Raw genomic sequence first — 18,667 nt, forward strand, 5'->3', positions numbered from 1 at the left:
GTGTCAAGGTGACCATGGACTCATGGATTGAGTTTGGCAATGTCCCTTAGGTTTCTATTTTGTGAAAGAGTTTAAAGAGAATTGATATTAGCCCATTTTTGAAGGTCTTGTAGAATTCTGTACTGAATCCGTCCTGCCTGGGCTCTTTTTGGTTGGGAGACTTTTGATGACTTTCTCGATTTCATTAAGAGATATAGGACTATTTAATTTGTTTACCTGATCTTGGTACTGAATTTTATTTTTGAATTTATAAAATAAAATTTAAGTGATTACATCTAGGTAGATGAGCTAGAGCTTTCTTCCCATGAGTTTCAGTGTTCTTTTTGTGTTTTTATTAATAATTACTTTCTCATCGGATAAACTATGGTGAGCACTGTTGCCTCTTGCTCTAGTTTCATAATGTTTTTATTTCAAATAGACAAGCAATTGGGAAAAATCACCAGTGAAACTTGCAGAAAGAATTTCCAAAGGGGGAACTTTTCTAGTGACCGTGTGTTCAATGTGTGGCACTCCACACAGAAAGCTTACTGTTAGCAAGGGACTTGCCCATTTTATGTATATCCCCTAATATGCCACTATAAAATTGTTCATAGTTTCCTGCTGTGAATACTTTTTGAACAAATATAGGGAGCCTGTGGAGATGGCTCTGTCATTAAGAGCATATTCCATTCCTGTATAGGGCCTGCTTTTATTTCCTAGTCCCCACAGCAGGTAGCTCCCAAATACCTATAATTCCAGCTTCAGTGCCCACTCTTTTCTCCATGGTCACCTGCACACGTGATGTATAGTCACAGAGACACATATACATCGGCATAAATAAAACAGTACAAATCTTTTAGAAATTAAAGTGAATATACTGTATATGACAGGAGCTGAGGCTGGAGCACAGCACGTTTGAGGACAGTTCTGTTGTGTTTACCAGCTTATATCAATACAACAAGCTTTCATTTGTGCTTATTTGTTAGTTTTTATGATTGTTTTATTTAGTTACAGGGTGTCGGGATGACACAGAGGACTCAGGTGGAGGACAGAGACCAAATGGTTAAACTCAAATTTCTCTTCAAACTACTCCTGTAGATTGAATTTAAGCAATCGAGCATGGTGGCAAGTGTGTTTACGTGCTGAGCCAAAATGCCAGGCCTATCTTATTTACTTACTCTTTGAGTCAAATGTTTCTCTATGTATTCTTGTCTGTCCTGGAACTCACTGTGTAGACCAGGTAACCTCAGATTCACATAGACCTGTCTTGTTTCTACATCCTTCATTCTGAAATTGAAGGCATGGGGCACCAAACCTGATCTATTTATTAATTTTTTGGCAGTCTGATGTGTTCCAGGTTAACCTCTTCCTTCTAATCTATGTATCTGGAAATGACTCAGATCTCTAGATCTTCCTGTCCACCACTCCAAAATGCTATGATTTAAGGTGTCTACCATAACTGATTCCTTTGGTGGCTGATGCTTTTTTTTTTTTTTGAAACGTCTCACTATGTGGCCCAGACTGTCATGAATTTTACTAGATATCCCAAGATAGCCATAAAACAAAGGCAATTTTCCTGCTTCAGTCTTTCATCAGTTGGAATTGTAAGACTGTTTAAGTATGCTTGTAAATTTTCTTACTTCATTGCTTTGTCGAGAAATGCCATTAGAATTAGCACTTAATGGAAAACTCTTCCCTTCGATTAATTTCTCATTTCACTTGAATATTGAGAAATCTCTGGCATCATTTCCAAGCTGTGTGTTTTTAGTTAAAGCTCATACGGGTTCCCCAAAGTTTTCAGAATCTTTTGGTGGCCTGTTATCCATCTTGGCATGCATGTCATTGCATATTGTCCTTGGGTACAGCCTCTGCATGAGCAGCTGCCAGATCAGCATATATACTGGGCTCCTCTGGACCTTCCCCTGCCTGGGAGGGAGGAGGTGTAGTTCTCCCTGTGCTGAGCGTCCTGATGCAGAGCTGGGCATAGGTCATACTCTCGGGCTCCTTGGATTTGGCAGCCTGCAGTGGAAGAGAGTGAGAGGAAGGTGTATGTTTGGTTTGGGAGAATATGTAGGTCTCTGACAGACAGGACTCACCTGATTTTGCACTTCTCTGTCCTCTTCTGCTTGTCCACCTTTTGTGTTTGGACATTCACTTGACATGGCAGAAGTTAAGGGTGTTCTTTCCTTCCTGATCCTGGAGGTTTTCACCTGGGCATATGTCTCTTCCTGCAGGTCTTCCTCAGGTAGTCTCTGTTGGAGGGAAGTAGTGAGGTAGAGATAGTGTCTCCCTGCTCCTCTGGGGATCTCCTCTGACAAGTTTCCCACAGAATGACTAGACTGAACCATTTAGATTACTGCCTCCTTGGTGGGATCTAGCTGGGCTTCCTTTCTACAGTTGAGGCTTAACCTGACACTCTATCTAGCCCTTGCTGTCTTGGATTCAGCCACACAGTCCCTATTCCTGAAAACACATTTCTGGGGACTGGAGAGATTGCTCCATGAATAAGAGCAGTGGCCCCACTTCCAAGAACCTGAGTGGGTTTCCCCAAACCCATATGGCTGCCTCTAATCAACTGTAACTCTAATTGCTGGATATTGGACACACACTAGTAGCCTCTGGGAGGATATTTCAGGCATGTGACGCAGAGACATACATCCAAGCAAAACACACATACACACACAAAAAAACTATGAAATGGCCCCCAAATTCTGGCCAGGTTCCTTTGGTTTTGCTCTGTCCCATATTCATATTTTCTGGACCCTTAGATGTCTCTGTAGCCTTCTCTACCCAAGGTTTCCCCTTAATAGGACAATCAGACAAATGCCTAAATACCAAAAAATGCATAGGATGGAGGAAGATTGTAATGTGAAGAAAACGAGGAGAAACAGAGGCCATAAAACACATGGTGCAGGTTCTTGCAGAAGGGAGGGAGAGGACAGCATTGGATATTGCTGATGGCTGCGGGAAGGAGAACCAAAAAGGCCCCCTGCAGTAATCTACACCATAAGTTTTATCACTGCCAATGGGGACCAGGATCTCAACCAACTGTCCATATCCACACCATCTGTATGTCGAATGTCCTCCACTGAAGCATCTGTCATAAGAGAACAACCAGCTTGTCTCCCAACTAGGGTCAAAGGATGTCTCAGACCTCTGCATCCATCCTTTCTTGCCCCGAGATAATTCCAGAGAACCAGGGAGTGCTGTGATTATGAGAGAACCTATATTGTGAAGTTCAGACCCACACAGTGAACACCACATGTCCTCTCCAGCACCCCTGTGATTCTGAGACCTCAGACACCCTTTACCCCAAATTCTCTTTCTCTTACAATGGCTTTCTTTCTGGGTGTCAGCAGATGGGCTGGACCTAGAGAAACAGAGACATCAGTTTTCAGTGTGATGTGTCAGGCAGACACATGTCTAGGTCTCTAGTCATGATTTATCTCTTCTGGGGGCATCTGTCCCTGGTTACTGGCTCTGAAACTCTTGCAGGTAGTTGCAGTTCTGCCTCTTTCTGGGCTGCAAAGAGAGGAGTCTTATTTAGGAGAGTGGCAAGCCCCTCCACCAGGCATGAGCAGGGAAGAAAGGAAGCAACTTTTACAATTCAAGGGCAAGTGAGCAAATGTCTCTGAACATGGCACAGTTTACAGAACACCTGACATTGCACAAGTTCTGATATTAAGTGCTTTCTGAGATATGCAAGTGTTTCTAAGCTATCCTGCCCCAGCTAGAGGTGTCCCTGGAACTGACATCCTGAAATCCTGTTTGGATGTTCATTGGGGAACCAACCACCTCCTTCGACCCAAGTTGCCCACACTCTCCTCACCATTCTTCCTGAAATTTCTCTGATGTCTTTGTCGTAGGAGAAAGATCAGAATTATGAGGAGCAGGAGAAATGTCACAGAGACTCCTGTTAGAAACTTCGGGTAACTTTCCAGTCCTGAGGCACAAGTGACATCATAAGTGGGGACATTGCTGCTTCTGTGAGTACTTGCTTTGTGACAGACACATGCTGGGTATTTACACTCACCATCTCTAATGCTCACAGTCATGAAACAAGGGTTTGTCTTTTTTTCCTACTTAGCAAGTCACCTGCCTCAGATCACCTGACTGGAAGTGGCAGAGTGGGAGTTGAACTGAAGGACTCTGATCTTCAGCCAGGTTCTCTGGTGCAGAACTAACCTCCCTGAATTAGAGGGATGGAGCCTGAAGGTCCTGCCATGGACCTGTGTTCCTCCCTTAAACATGTCACCACGCTGTGGGCCTGACACACTGCGGAGGCTTCTCTGTCTGGAGAGGCCACGGCCATGGCCAGCATGGGGAAAACCCTTAGACCTGTGGGCCAGGTTTCCCCCTTTGTATTCAATGACACAGCAGGTTATAAATGGAAGGGGTTTTTCAAGTCAGATTATCCAGAAGCAGCTGTATCAAGTCCATAACAAGCTACATCACATCTTGCACAGACATTCCAGCAAAGGGTTTATTTAGCCTTCTGGGTTCTCTCCACGTTGGTGGGATTTTTTTTCCCTCAGGGCCTAAGAGGCAGGATGGGGATTGTGGCTTTCTGAGTTCCTTGCTTTCAATGTCATCCAATTGCCCCACTGTTCCTGCTCAGCCTAAATCTCTCTTTCTCTGGATGGCCAGTGGGAAGTTGGCCAAGGAGAGGCCAGCCTGAGTCTACTGACTGGAGTACTGGGTGAAGTTAGATTTTCCCTCCTTGTACAGAGCAAATTTGTCATAGTTGATGTCAGAGGAGCACTGCAGGGTGAGACTCATTCCAGGGTCCAGGATCTGACCTTGGTGAGTCAGCAAGATGGCTTCTTGGACAGCCCTAGAGGGAAGGTGACAGGCTAGGGACTGAGGAGTTGATTCTTACCAAACAGCTGTGTCCTCTCATCCTGCCCTGCACTTGTCACTGTGTCTCCCCAGGTCTGGGGCACTGGTTTAGAAACTGGTCTCTCCATTTAGTCTTTCTGTACCTGTGGCTCCCCAGAGAGGCAGGCCTGTGTCAAAAGGCTTAGGGTCTCATAAAATCATTGATGAGTGACAGGCTGACTCACCTGAGATGCTTATTTCCAGGGGCTCACTGGGTCGTGACCACAACTGTGGGGTATCCATGTAGTACCCATAGCATCTGAATGTTCCTGTGTGGCTTGGAGTCATGTGATCCATGGAGAAATTGGCTTGGCACTGTTCAGTAGGGTGTATATACTGTGCATCCACAGAGCTAGAGAACTTTTGATCTTCCTTGGTGAGAATGAACTTATCATATCGCTTCTGTGAGACACATAGGAGGGTCACGTTTCCTCCGGAGTTCACCACAGGGCTGGGCAGGGCTGACAAGCTGGGTTTAGTGTAGTTGTGAATTCCTAGGAGAGAGGGAGGAAGACTGTTACGTGAGCTTACAAAGACACAATGTGGGAGGGAAATACTCCTGAGAGCAGAGCCTGGGCCAGAGTCTCTGACTGCACTCACCTGTCACCACCAGTTCCAGGGTGTCACTGTGCTCTGACCAACCAGCCGAGCTGTAACAGTAACAGCGATACTGTCCTGCATGCTCCTCTGTCACATTATGGATGATAAACTTGGCCTCGTGCCCAGGCTTCTCTGGGGTTTGTGTTCCCCTGGGTTTTGGGCTTCCCTCTTTATGGAGAACATATATTTCGGCATCCATTATTCCCTGACACCAGATGGTTGTGGAACTTTGGGAAGCAATCACAGAGCCTGGCTCAGCCTTGATGATGGGTTTCTGGAGGTTCCCTGCAAGGAGAGATGGAGGTGGTTCTGTTTGAATGTGGCACAGAGTGGTCACTATGGAGCATGGCATTTAAGCTTACCCAGAGTAGCAGAACTCCATATAAAGACTTCTCTCCTGGACATCCTGGTTTTGCTATCATCTTCTGCATTGCAATGTTTCTTGGGTCCCACTGTTTTCCATACTATGTGTACATGGACTAAATGGCCCTGGTTCCTCACACATACCACCCATCAGACTTCCTGAGCACCTGTGTCATATCACCATCATTCTGGATCTTTTTACCTGAGAACAGGAGCTCCAGGGGGTCACTAGGTTCTGACCACACCTGTGGGCTGTTCCGGTCATTGCTGTAGCACCTGAATGTCCACCTCTGGCTGGAGGTCATTGGACCCACAGAGAACAAGGCCTGGGACTTCTTGACATGGCTGTACTGTGAGTCCTGCCTTGAGGAGAGCTTTTGTGGTCCTTCCTTAGTCAGAATGAACCTGTTATATTGTTTCCCTGATGCACACTGGAGGGTGACCTTCCCTTCTGAGGTCACCACAGGGCTGGGCTGGGCTGACAGGATGGGTTTACTGTATGCTCCTAGGAGAGAAGCAGGAATCAGTTATGTGTCAGGCCTTATTTTCCTCCAGGGCTGTGAGGTGGTGCTGTACCGCTGAGAGCAGACTGAATTCTTAACAGTGAAGGCTGAGAACAGAGCATCATTTTCCTCTCACCTGTCACCACCAGCTCCAGGACGTCACTGTACTCTGACAACTCATCATGGATCCTATAGTAACAGCGATAGTGCCCTGCATGGTGCTGGTCAACTCTTGCGATGGAGAATTCAGCCTTGTTCCCAGGTTCAGGGGGAATTTCAGTGCGCCATGGATCTGGGCTTCCATTTTTATATAGAGAGTAATTTTTGGCTCCTGTGGTCCCCTCACACAAGAATGTCATCCTACTCTGCATGGAGACCACAGAGTCTGGCTGTGCTCTGAGGACAGGGGTAGGGTGGAACCCTGCAGGAAAATGAGCAGTTAGTTCCCAGGGCATCCAACCTCAGATTGAACTTCTAAACCCTGTGACCCTCCAGCCACCTGCAGCAGCAGCACACATGTGGTTGTTTCCACACTCACTGCCCGTGCATGGCTCTTGGATATGAAGTGAAGAGCAGAGCAGGAGAGCTGTAGACACTCACCTGCCAGTACTGGTGTCCTGAGGTCCAGCGTCAATCCTGCAAGAGAGTTTCCTGTGAGAGGCTTGTTTCTCTCCTCTGTAGAGCCACCTAAGGTCTGGGTGTTGCGTGATGGGTGAGTGCTCGGCTCTGAGCCTGGGCCATTCCTATACCAAAATATCCTCCCCGTCTTCCCATCTCACCCAGACAGAGCAGGACTGTGAGGATGAAGGCCATGACATATCATTCAAGATGCTGCAATTCTGCTTGAGGACAGAGCTACAGAGCCTGTCAGGAAGGACAGCAAACAGTGTGGTGCTTGGAAGCAGAGCACTCCTCATGAGATGGTTGTACTTCAGCACCCACAGGAAGCGGAAATGCAGATCTCACTTCCCCAATGCTGTGTTTATGTCAGGCAGTGGATCATCTGCAATTAGTCCTTGCAGAGATGACATTTCTGCACCACCATCGATGTTGGCCTCATCTCTTCTCATTACACCCAGAGCCATATGGTAGAGGACATGTATGAAGGTTTTTTTTTTTTTTTTCTTTTCAAGACCGAGTTTCTCTGTGCAGCCCTGGCTGTCTTGGAACACCCTCTGTAGACCAGACTGTCCTACAACTCATAGTGATCCACTTGCCTCTGCCTCCAAAGTGCTGGGATTAAAGGCATGTGTCACCAAGCCTTGCTGTCCAACAATTTCTTCTAATCTTCTGGATCCTTCTCATTCTCTGGCTTATTCTGTTCTCTCATTTACCCTCTCTATATAAATATATCCTGGGAAATCTACTTCCTCTCTTTGTTATTCTCTCCCTCCCTCCCTTCCTCTCTTCCTCTCTCCCTCCCTCCCTCCCAGGCTCCCTTGCTTCTTCTTTATCTCTCTCTCCCTTCTTCCTCCTCCCTTTCCCTCCTTTCTTCCCCTTCCCCTCCCCTGTCTCTCCCCCTCCCTTCCCACATTCCTCTCCCCCTGCATCTTCCCTTATATAGCTTCCCTTTCCACTTTTCTCAAGAGAGTTGGGTGAATTCTCTTCTGTCAAATGTTCATCTGATTTGTTGCCTTCTTGCCACTCAATTAGACATTATTTTTAAACTATCTTTACTATCATTGTTTGGGCAGAGGCTTGTACTACCATTCCTCGACCTAAGATTTTGTTTGTTGCAACTTGCTCTATAACAGGCTGACCTTGAGGTCAGTTCTCCTTTCCTCTGTCTCAAAGATTAAAGGTGTGTTAGTATTCCAGCTGGATCACACAGACCTAGAAGGTCTTTGGATATGATCTCTTGCCAAAGTAGCCATATTCTCCATTATGTTTATTTTATAGTTCATTTTCACACTTTTTTTGTGAAATATTTTTTCTTTCCAATTTTTAAATATTTCTGAGGGTCTTGATGTATATATCTGCATAGAACTAATATTAAAAAATCTTTTTCTCATGCCTGTTGGGTGTGGTGGCACTTGCCTTTAATCCTAGTGCTTGGGAAGCAGAGGTCAGCAGATATTTGTAATTGGAGGCCAGCCTGGTCTACAAAGTGAGTCCTGGATAGCCAAGTCTATACAGAGAAACCCTGACTCAAAACCAAAACAGAACAAAACAAAAATATTTTCCTTATAGTCTCAAGTGATGAAGTACCATTGAGCACCACTATTTCTGTATGTTTGGTGTTTTTTCCTTTTTGTATTTTAAAAAATGTATTTAATTTCCATTATGACTTTCAAATTACATTCATTAATTATCTATGTATTTTTTTTTTAGTGAGTGTGTGTGTGCATACATCCATGTACTATTGTCAAAGCCCCTGTGTGGATGTCAGGGGACAACCTGAGTAACAAATTTCCCTTGTATAATGTGAATCCTGTAGGTCAGACTCAGATTTTAAAGTTGGTAGCAGGAAACTGTAGTCCAATGTGGAGGAATGTCTTGAGTGGATGTAACAACCTGTCAATAAAGCTCTGTTTAGCCATCAGCTGGGCAGAAGAACAGGTAGTGGAAGGTATGACTTCCAGGAGAATGGTAGTAGTGGGGAGTTGAGAGTTAAGAGTGGACAGTTGATGGCGGGAGGTGGAGAGAAGCCACCCAGGAAGGTCCGACTGGCAAGTGCTTGGGCTATATGTAGATTATGAGGATTAGAGTAGTTTATTTTAGTTTATTGTTAGGTTGGTAACAGTTTAGGTTATACCCAGTGTGGCGCCTGCAGCTTTGCACTAGGCTTCCTGGGCCGAATAGATACAATTACTGTAATACTCTGAACCATCTCAGTGGCCCAACACTATCATCATTTTCCTTGGTTTTTCTGTTTCTTTCAAAACTTTATTTGGTCCTGGGTGTCATGATCTAAAAGGTCCACAGTTTTGTTTGGCTTTATTGGGACCCAAGTGGTTAGTGTGTTTGGACTGCCTCTGCTACTTGGTTGGAAGGGTGTCCACAACTCCAAGTGCTGGGAAGGTATCCCAGCCACGAGGTGGAACAGTGTCCCAAGAGTATCCTGAGGAACATGAGTCCAGGTGTCTCATACCTCTGAGAGGAGGTGTCTTCAACATGGCCGATGCAGCTCTGAGGGAGGGTTCTGTCCATTACCTGAGGTGCTGAGGAGCCTAGGAGCCTGATCTCTACTCCTTCTTCATTTCCACTTTCTCCTCTTCTGCTTCTGACCAGAGAGTCACAGCAGGCAGTAAATCTCAAAAGAGATTTATTGGAGGTATGAATCCAAGAGTGGCTACCTCGTTCCCTTGATAAGTCAACAGGGACAAGGGAAATCATAGCCTTTATATAGTGTTTCTTAAGGGGCAGTACTTTCTGGGGAAGGGATTTCCAGAGTATGGATTAGTGGAATTTCAAGCCTGTGCTTGGGGAGGCCCAGGGATTAGGAATTGGGATTTTTGTACAGAAATTTTACTGCGAACTAGCATGGTCTTGGCTGAGTCCTAGTGAAGAGCTGAAGATGTCAGTTAGAGAGGTCTGGGGGTGGTGTCTGGCCTGTTGGAAATTTCTCAGACAAGGGTCTGACCACTTGTCTGCTTGCTTTGAGTGGTTAAAAAAAGTTTCCAAAACTTGTAAAGATTCTACTGATGTTGTCATCATAATGGACAGCTCCCATGGCAGTGGCAGTAGGCATTCTGAGACAGGAAAGATGTCTATGTTTTCTTTTTTTTAAAAATTTTTTATTATTAATTTATTCTTGTTACATCTAAATGGTTATCCCATCGCTTGTGTCCTCTCATTCTTCCCTCCCTCCCCTTTTCCCTTTATTCCCCTCCTCTATGATTGTTCCTGAGGGGGATTACCTCCCCCTGTATATGCTCATAGGGTATCAAGTCTCTTCTCGGTAACCTCCTGTCCTTCCTCTGAGTGCCACCGGGTCTCCCCCTCCAGGGGACATGGTCAAATGTGAGGCACCAGAGTACGTGAACACAAATGACAAGCGTGCAGAGGAAGAAATTAGGAAAACCACACCCTTCACATTAGCCACAAGCAATATAAAATATCTAGGAGTCACTCTAACTAAGCAAGTGAAGGACTTGTTTGAAAAAAATTTCAAAACTCTGAAGAAAGAGATTGAAGATGACCTGAGAAGATGGAATGATCTTCCTTGCTCATGGATCGGGAGAATTAACATAGTAAAAATGGCCATCCTACCAAAAGCAATCTACAGATTCAATGCAATCCCTATCAAAATAACTACACAATTTTTTAAAGACATTGAAAGTTCAATTCTGAACTTCATATGTTGTCCATGTTTTCATACCACTCTGCTGATGCAGGAATAGCCCCCATGGACAGCTCCCACTGGGATACTAACAGGAACCACCATTTTGTTTACTGTCTCTACACCTCAGGGCAGGAAGGAGGAAATGACTGCTCCAAAGAAAGGAGGAGGGCTGGTAGTGAGCCACTTGAAATTTCAGTGGCCAGGCGTTCATAGATCTTGGGGCTGGTGGTGTAGTGGGCTTTAGGGTATTGGGGGAAAGGCAGAATGCTGCCTACAGCCTGTGAAAAGTAACATGTCACAGGGTTCTGGGCACAGTGGATATCAGAACTGTAGCTTGGACATGAGCTGCTGCAGCTTGGGGATGGTTGCCAAAAGATTGGGGCAGATTACTATTGATGTCCAAAGCTGAGGCTTGAGGCAGAGCACCATGGCTTTCACCTCAGGGTGTCAAGCTCAGGGCCACACCTAAGACCTTTTGATGTAGCTATGGCCTAAGCAGCAGGTGAACCCTTAATGTACCCATACAGTACAGCCTTGGCTCATGTTGCCTTCTTTAAGAACTCAATGGTACACTGATATTATCTATCTTGTATAGCTACTTAGCAACCTCAGTGGGACCATGACTCTCAAGTGTGGTCCAAAGTACAGTGTTGGAAGATTCATTCTGCCAAAGAATGAAAACAAATCATGGGCCCTATTGCACCCATAAACTCACTCCAAGTTCATAGGCAGAAGGAGTGTTCATCCTTGGCCCATTAGTGCTGACCTATACATGAGCATGCAGATGTTCTATTTAATGAAAAAATGTCCTGAGATGTGGTCAATGCTCAGAGACCCACTGCAGATTCTACTGTTAATAGAAGAAATCCAAACCCTTAATCAATTATTTCCTGATCTGACGGTGTTGCTCGAACCCTCTTCAGAGGAGAAGGATGCTTAGAATGTGACTGCGTGGAGCTGAGTTCTCCCATGGCGGAGTGTGAGAGGGAGGGAAACCTGCATAAGAGTGTTGGAGAGGGTAGGTTTAGGGAAAGAATGAACTGCCTAGCTCTGCCTCCTTGTGCCAGCAGAGACATTCAGGAATTTATCCCTAGTGATGCAGAAAGTATCAACCTAGGAACTTGAGAGACAGGTGTCCATGTATCTTTCTGATATCAATTATGACTGCTTAACTCATCCAAATATTTAGAGAAACAGCACCCTGTGTTCCCTGGTTAAATTCTCTAGACTGGAATCCCTAAGTTTGACTTCTCCTTGGGATCTCTGAGCAGTACCAGGGGAGAGGAAAAACCATTGGTATACATAGTACTTTTCTCCCAAAGAGATATTGAGCAACCTGTTACAGATGAGGAATCCATCCAATCTAGCCAGAAGCCTGGAGCTGACACAGGTGCCACTGAGCAATTCTAGAAGGTGATGGCTATATAAAGGGATGGCTTCTCAGATAAAGAGGCAGTGAATACCATTGTGATGGGAGTGTACAAGTGAGAGGAAACACAGACACACAAGTTCTCAGAAGAATGCCATGGTGAGATTTCAGGTGAGAACAAGGTGGGAAGCTCATAACTCACTCTTATCTATCAAACATACCGTTTTTTCTTTAATAAGTACAGATGAACATGTTATTAAGAAAATATATGCTAAGCAAATTAGGAACATGTTAAGATTATACATTATAATCAATTTGCCTTTATCTCAAGAAGGGAGCCTTGATTTCATATGCCATATACCACGTAAAGGGCTTAAGGACAGAAAGCTTATAACCACCAAGATTGATGCAAAATGTCTTTGATAAAGTTCTATGTGTATTCATAATAAAATTGTGAAGACTTGAGTATTTGCGCATATCTTAAAGTAATCAAGACTGTACACAACAACCTATAGCCATCGTTATATTAAGTGGAAACAACTTGAGTGCCTTTCATCTAACATTAGGAGTGCGATAAGCTCTTCTACCCTCCACTCTCTAATTGCAAAGTTCTTTCAATAAATCTTTCTGTGGTAGCTCAGCCAAGCCTTAAGGTGCTGTTTGGAAAGAATAGAGCACTACATAGTCATTTATAAATCTGGATGTACAGATTCTTTCTATCCAAGGAGAGACACAAAATCCTGAACTAAAAGTAAGTGGGCATATTATCCTTGCATGAAAAAGAAGGATACATCTGATAAACATGGGTGTATTCAATAAATCAATGTTGATCAAAAAAACGCATGAGAAAAATATTCCTCTCTATCTCTCTCTTGTCCTCTCTCAGGACCACTGTGGAAAATAGGTGACATCTGCAAATCTTCCTTCATGCCATACTAAGTATGTCCTCTGATTATAAGTTACAGAGAATCTGTGACCAACATGAAGCCTTGTATATTCATAGACATTTCTATCACAGAGCTATTCCCATGTAGTGGGATTAGCAACATTAGTTACCTGCTTGTTCTGCAGTTTGAATTCTTTACTTCCAAATTAAAGCCCTCTCCCTCACCATCTCTCCATCCTAACCCCTCCTTCAGCATCTAAGGAGATGATCACGTGGTTTTTCCCCTTCAGTTTACATATATGAAGGATTACGTTGATGGATTTCTATATATTGAACCACGCCTGCATGCCTGGTATGAAGCCTACTTGGTCATGGTGAATAATATTTTTGATGTCTTCCTGCATTTGGTTTGTGAGTATTTTAGGGAATATATTTGTGTCAATGTTCATAACAGAAATTGGTCTTAAATTCACTTTCTTTGTTGAGTCTTCCTGTGGTTTATTTGTCAAGGTGACCATGGACTCATGGAATGAGTTTGCTAATGTCTGTTCTGTTTTTATTTCGTGGAAGAGTTTAAAGGGAATTGATATTAGCTCATCTTTGAAGGTCTTGTAGAATACTTTGCTGAATCCATCCTGCCTTGGGCTCTTTTTGGTTGGGAGACTTTTGATGACTTTTCTCGATTTCCTCTGGAGATATAGGGCTATTTAATTTGTTTACCTGATCTTGGTTCAATTTTGGTAGTTGGTATCTATCAAGAATAATGTCCATTTTATGTAGGATTTTCAAATTTTGTGGCATTTAGGATTTTGAAGTGTGATATGAGTCCTTGGAGTGGGCCCCCCAATATTGGAGAGAATGGATAAGCAATCTAGTGATTGCATTTGTGGTTACGTTTCTAAATGTTGAGAGACTCTAGGCTTAGTAGAAGATTGAAATGGTCCAAATTGGATCAGAAATTTTCTACAATGTTGTCCAGGAAGCTGTCCAACTCTGATGAGTAAAGCAACAGAGTCATCCGAGGCTGGAACTAGGAGGATGCAGGACGTCAGTGTCCATCGTGCTGGGAGGCGTGATTCCTGTCAGGTCTCATCCAGCTCATTATTTTGTTCTGAAAACATAATTTCTCACAAGCATTATACAATTCTAACATTATAATTGTATGAGGTGTGTGGGATGCAGAGAACAATTAAAGCTAATTTTCTGGTCATGGTATGGGTCGATGTAAGGCATTTACAAATCTTCCTTCTTGCCTTACTAGTAGTGGCTGCTAATACTAAGTCACAGAGAACTTGTGGCCAACATGAAGCTTCTCTATGCCTTTACATTTATATCTCTGCTAGTCTCAGAGCTGTCCCCATGTAGTGGAATTAGGAATATAAATTACCTGCTTGTTCTGTAGTTTGAGTTCTTTACATCTCAGTTGTGGCCCCCTCTCTTATCACCTCCTGATACCACCCCCTCCCTCAACTACTTCTGATCCCATCCTCTCTCTCATCCCCTTTATCCCCCTCCCCTAGTCCTTAGATAGGGGAGCTCCCCTCCCCTAACATCTGATCTTAGTTATTCTACTATCTCCTGTACTATACATGACCTCTTCCTCTGTGGCCTGATTGTGCTACCCTACACACTCGGGACTCTGTCCAGCGTCCAGCTTTAAGTCTCTGTAACTGTCCCTATATCCTGCTGGGTGGAGTCTCTCCTAGGATGTCTATGTTGGTATAAAATCCACATATGAATGAGTATATACCATGCATGTCTTTTTGGGTCTGGGTTATCTTGCTTAGGATGATCATTTCTAATTCCATCCATTTGCCAGAAAAACTCAAGATTTCCTTGTTTTTAACAGCAGGATAGTATTCCTTTGTGTAGATGTCCCACAGTTTTTAAAATCCATTCTTCGATTGAGGGACATCTTGGTTGTTTCCAGGTTCTGGCTATTATGAATAAGGCTGCTGTGAACATAGTTGCACAAATGTCTTTGTTGCATGGTGGGGCATCTTTTGGATATATACTCAGGAGTGGTATAGCTGGGTCTTGGGGTAGAGCTATTCCCAATTTTCTGAGAAAGCACCATATTACTTTCCAGAGTGGTTGAACAAGTTTGCACTCCCACTAGCAGTGGAGAAGTGTTCCCCTTTCACCACATCCTTGCCAGCATGTGTTTTGATCTTCTCTAATTGGATAGGTGTAAGATGGAATCTTAAGGTCATTTTGATTTGCATTTCCCTGACAAGTAGGAATGTACATAATTTTTTATATTGGGTTATGTGATTTGGTGGTGCCTAATTTCTTGAGTTCTTTACCTATTTTGTATATTAGCCCTTTGTTGGATGTAGGTTTGGTAAAGAACTTTTCCAAATCTGTAAGCTGTTGCTCTGTTCTTCTGACAGTGTCTGTTCCCTTACAGAAGCTTTTCAGTTTCACCAGGTCCTATTTATTGATTGTTAATCCTAGACCCTGAACTGTTCTGTTCAGGAAGTTGTCTCTTGTGCCAATGAGTTCAAGGCTCTTTCCCACTTTTAAAAAAGAGTTTTAGTGTGTCTTGTTTTATGTTGAGCTCTTTAATCCACTTGGACTTCAGTTCTGTGCAGGGTAATAAATATGGATCTGTTTGCATTTTTCTATGTTAGACATCCAGTTAGAGCAGCACCATTTGTTGAAGATGCTACCTTTTTTCTTAGCATGTTATTGGCTTTTTTTGGTCAGAAATCAAGTGTTTATAGGTGTGTGGATTTATTTCTGGGCCTGCATTTAGATTCCATTCATTGACCAGCCTATTTCTATGCCAGTACCATGCCATTTTAATGAGCACAACTTGAGCTCAGAGATGGATATTCCTCCACATGATCTTTTATTGTTGTTTGTCTTGGTGAAAAGTTGTGTCGATATCTGTTAGATCCATTTGATTTATGACCTTGGTAATTTTCATTATTTTTCTATTTAGTTTCTGTCTTGATGATCTGTCCATTGGTGAGAAGGGGTGGAGAAGTCTCCCACTATTAATGTGTTACTCTATGTGTGATCTCAGCTTGAACAGTTTTTCTTTAATGAATGCAGGTGCCCTTGTATTTGGGGCACAGATATGCAGGATTGTGATGTTCTCTTGGTGATTTTTTCCTTTGATGAGAAAGAAGTGTCCTGCATTAATTTTAGTTGACAGCCTATTTTGTTAGATATTAGAATGGCTACTACATCTTGCTTCTTTTATCCATTTACTTGGAAAAGCTGTTTCCAGGCCTTTACTCTCAGGTAACATTTACCTTTGTGGCTGGTGTCTGTTTATTGAATGAAGCAGAATGTTGGATCTTGTTTCAGCAGCCATTCTGTTAATCTGCGTCTTTTTATTGGGGAGTTGAGGACATTGATGTTGAGAGTTATTATTGACCAATTATTGTTAGTTCCTTTTATTGTGGAGTTGAGGTGATAGTGTGTGGCTGTGCCTGTTTTCTTTTGGTTCTGTTTTTGTGAGTTTATCTATATCCTAAATAGATAAACCTCATTGAGTTGGATTTTTCCTTCTAGTATCTTCTGTAGGGCTGGGTTGGTGTACAGATATTGTTTGAATTTTGTTTTGTCATGGAATATTTGTTTTCTCCATCTATGGTGGTTGAAAGTTTTTCTGGATAGGGTAGTTTGGGTTCTCATCTATTGTCTCTCAGTGTTTGTATGACATCTTCCCAGCACCTCGGACTTTCATTGTCTCTATTGAGAAGTCATGTGTGATTATGATGGGTATGCATTTTTCCCTTGCTGCTTTTAATATCCTTTATTTGTGCTGTCATTTTAGTGCTTTGATTTTTATGTGTTGTGAAGAATTTCTTTTCTGGTTTAGTCTATATGGTGTTCAGTAGCCTCTTGAATGTTCAAGAGCATATCTTTCTTTAGGTTGGAAAATTTTCTTCTATGATTTTCCTGAAAATATTTTCTGGCTCTTGGAACCTCTAATTTTCTTTTTCATCTATTCTTATATTTCTGAGCTTATGCATTTTCATGGTGTCTTTGATTTCTTGGATGTATTGTGTCACAAATTTTCTCTGTTTTAATATTTTCTTTGAGAGATGTATTAATTTATTCTTTTGTATCTTCAACCCCTCAGATTCTCTTCTCTATTTCTTAAATTCTGTCAGTGATAATCACTTCTTTGGTTCTCAATCTCTTCGCTAGGTTTTCCATTTCCAGGATTTTCTTGGTTTGTGCTTTCTTAATTGGTTCTACTTGCATTTTTATGTCTTGAACAGTTTTAATCATTTATTTGTCTGGCTGACTGTGGTTTCCTGTTTGTCCTCTATGGTCTCTTTGTGTTTGTTTGTATTTTGCTGCAGTTCTTGAAAGGATCTATTCATTTATTATTTATATTTCTCAAATAACTGCACAATCACAGCTCCATGGTCATTTTGCTGAAATTCAGCTGCATTAGAATATCTCTTATTATTTAGGATTTGTGGTGGAGCCATGATGTCCTGTTTTTCCTTGATTGTGTTCTTACCCTTTCCTTTAGCTATCTGCTGAGGGGGCTCAGGTTTTCTTTTTTAAAATTTATTCATAGGTCTCCCTCAATCACAGACATAGGGGAGGGGAGAAGGGGGTAAGTGAGAGGGAGGGAAGAATGGGAGAAAACAGGGGAAGGGCTAACAATCGAGATGTAATACGAATAAATTAATAAAATTAAAAAATTATTCGTATTACATCTCAATTGTTAGCCCATCCCTTGTATCCTTTTATTCCTCCCTCTCTCTCGCTTCCCCCCTACTCCCCTTCCCTATGTCTGTGACTGAGGGGGACCTCCTTCCCCTATATATGCTCTTAGGGTATTGAGTCTCTTCTTGGTAACTTGCTATCCTTCCTCTGAATGCCACCCAGCCTCCCCATCCAGGGGATGTGGTCAGAAATGGGGCACCAGAGTTCGTGTAAAAGTCAGATCTCATTCTCCACTCAATGGTGGAGAATGTCCTATCCATTGGCTAGTATGGGTAGGGGTTCAAAGTTTACTGCCTATATTTTTTTGGCTGGTGCCATAGTTTGAGGAGGACCCCAGGACCCAGATCTGCCTGTCATATAGTTCCTCTTATAGGTTTCCAGGACCCCTTGGATCCATCTATTTCTCCATTCTCCCATGCTTCTCTCACCTAAAGTCTCAATAGGATGTCCTCCCCTCTGACCCACTTTCCTGGTAAGTAAAGTTTTTCATGGGGACGTACCCCTTGGACTAGTGTCTAGATATAAATGAGTATACACCATTTGTCTCTTTTTGTTTCTGGGTGAAATCACTCATTATGATCATTTCTAGTTCAATCCATTTGTCCACAAATTTCAGGGATTCCTTGTTTTTAATAGCTGAGTAGTATTCCATAGTGTAAATGTACCACAGTTTCTTTATCCATCCTTCTACTGAGGGACACTTAGGGGGGGCTCAGGTTTTCTAAGCTGGCAATTGAGGGGGCAAATCCCTTTGGAAGGCAGCTGCTTATGTTGCTGGCTTAGCAAACTTAGATTCCTCTGAGCTAGTATCCTGAGGTTCAGCTGGATTCCGCTGAGTACTTGGTCTTCTCAGAGGGATCAGCAGCAGAGTAGATTAGAACTGTGGCTTGGAGATCAGAACTCATTATCTGGGATCCAAATGCTGTTCTTGAGGGTACCAGGTTTGACTGAGCCAATCATCTGTTCCCCAGGTGGCCTGCACTTGGCCAGTATTTGGAAGAGTGCAGGGTGTGTGAAGCTTGTGGCTGAGAGAAAATATCTAAAATCAGGTCTTTGAAGAAAATGTTATTTTCAAAGTTTGGTCAGCATTTCTTTTAAAGGCC

At 43.1% G+C, this 18,667-nt stretch overlaps 2 protein-coding genes across 3 annotated transcripts in view; one reads left to right on the top strand and one right to left on the bottom strand.

The window, feature by feature from the left end:
* Nucleotides 1–18,667, top strand: part of Ndufa3 (NADH:ubiquinone oxidoreductase subunit A3) — a 331,527-nt gene that overhangs the window by 200,387 nt on the left and 112,473 nt on the right. The gene's annotated exons all lie outside the window — the stretch shown is intronic.
* On the bottom strand, nt 1,819–9,439 carry LOC127203003 (leukocyte immunoglobulin-like receptor subfamily B member 3-like). Its single transcript, XM_051161821.1, is given in 9 exon segments — nt 1,819–1,998; nt 2,076–2,290; nt 4,599–4,796; nt 4,799–4,813; nt 5,043–5,351; nt 5,458–5,742; nt 6,023–6,325; nt 6,460–6,744; nt 9,415–9,439. Coding segments are annotated over 9 exon segments (1,815 nt in total).

Source organism: Acomys russatus, chromosome 19 (genome assembly GCF_903995435.1).
Source record: "Acomys russatus chromosome 19, mAcoRus1.1, whole genome shotgun sequence".
Taxonomy (NCBI): Eukaryota; Metazoa; Chordata; class Mammalia; order Rodentia; family Muridae; genus Acomys; species Acomys russatus.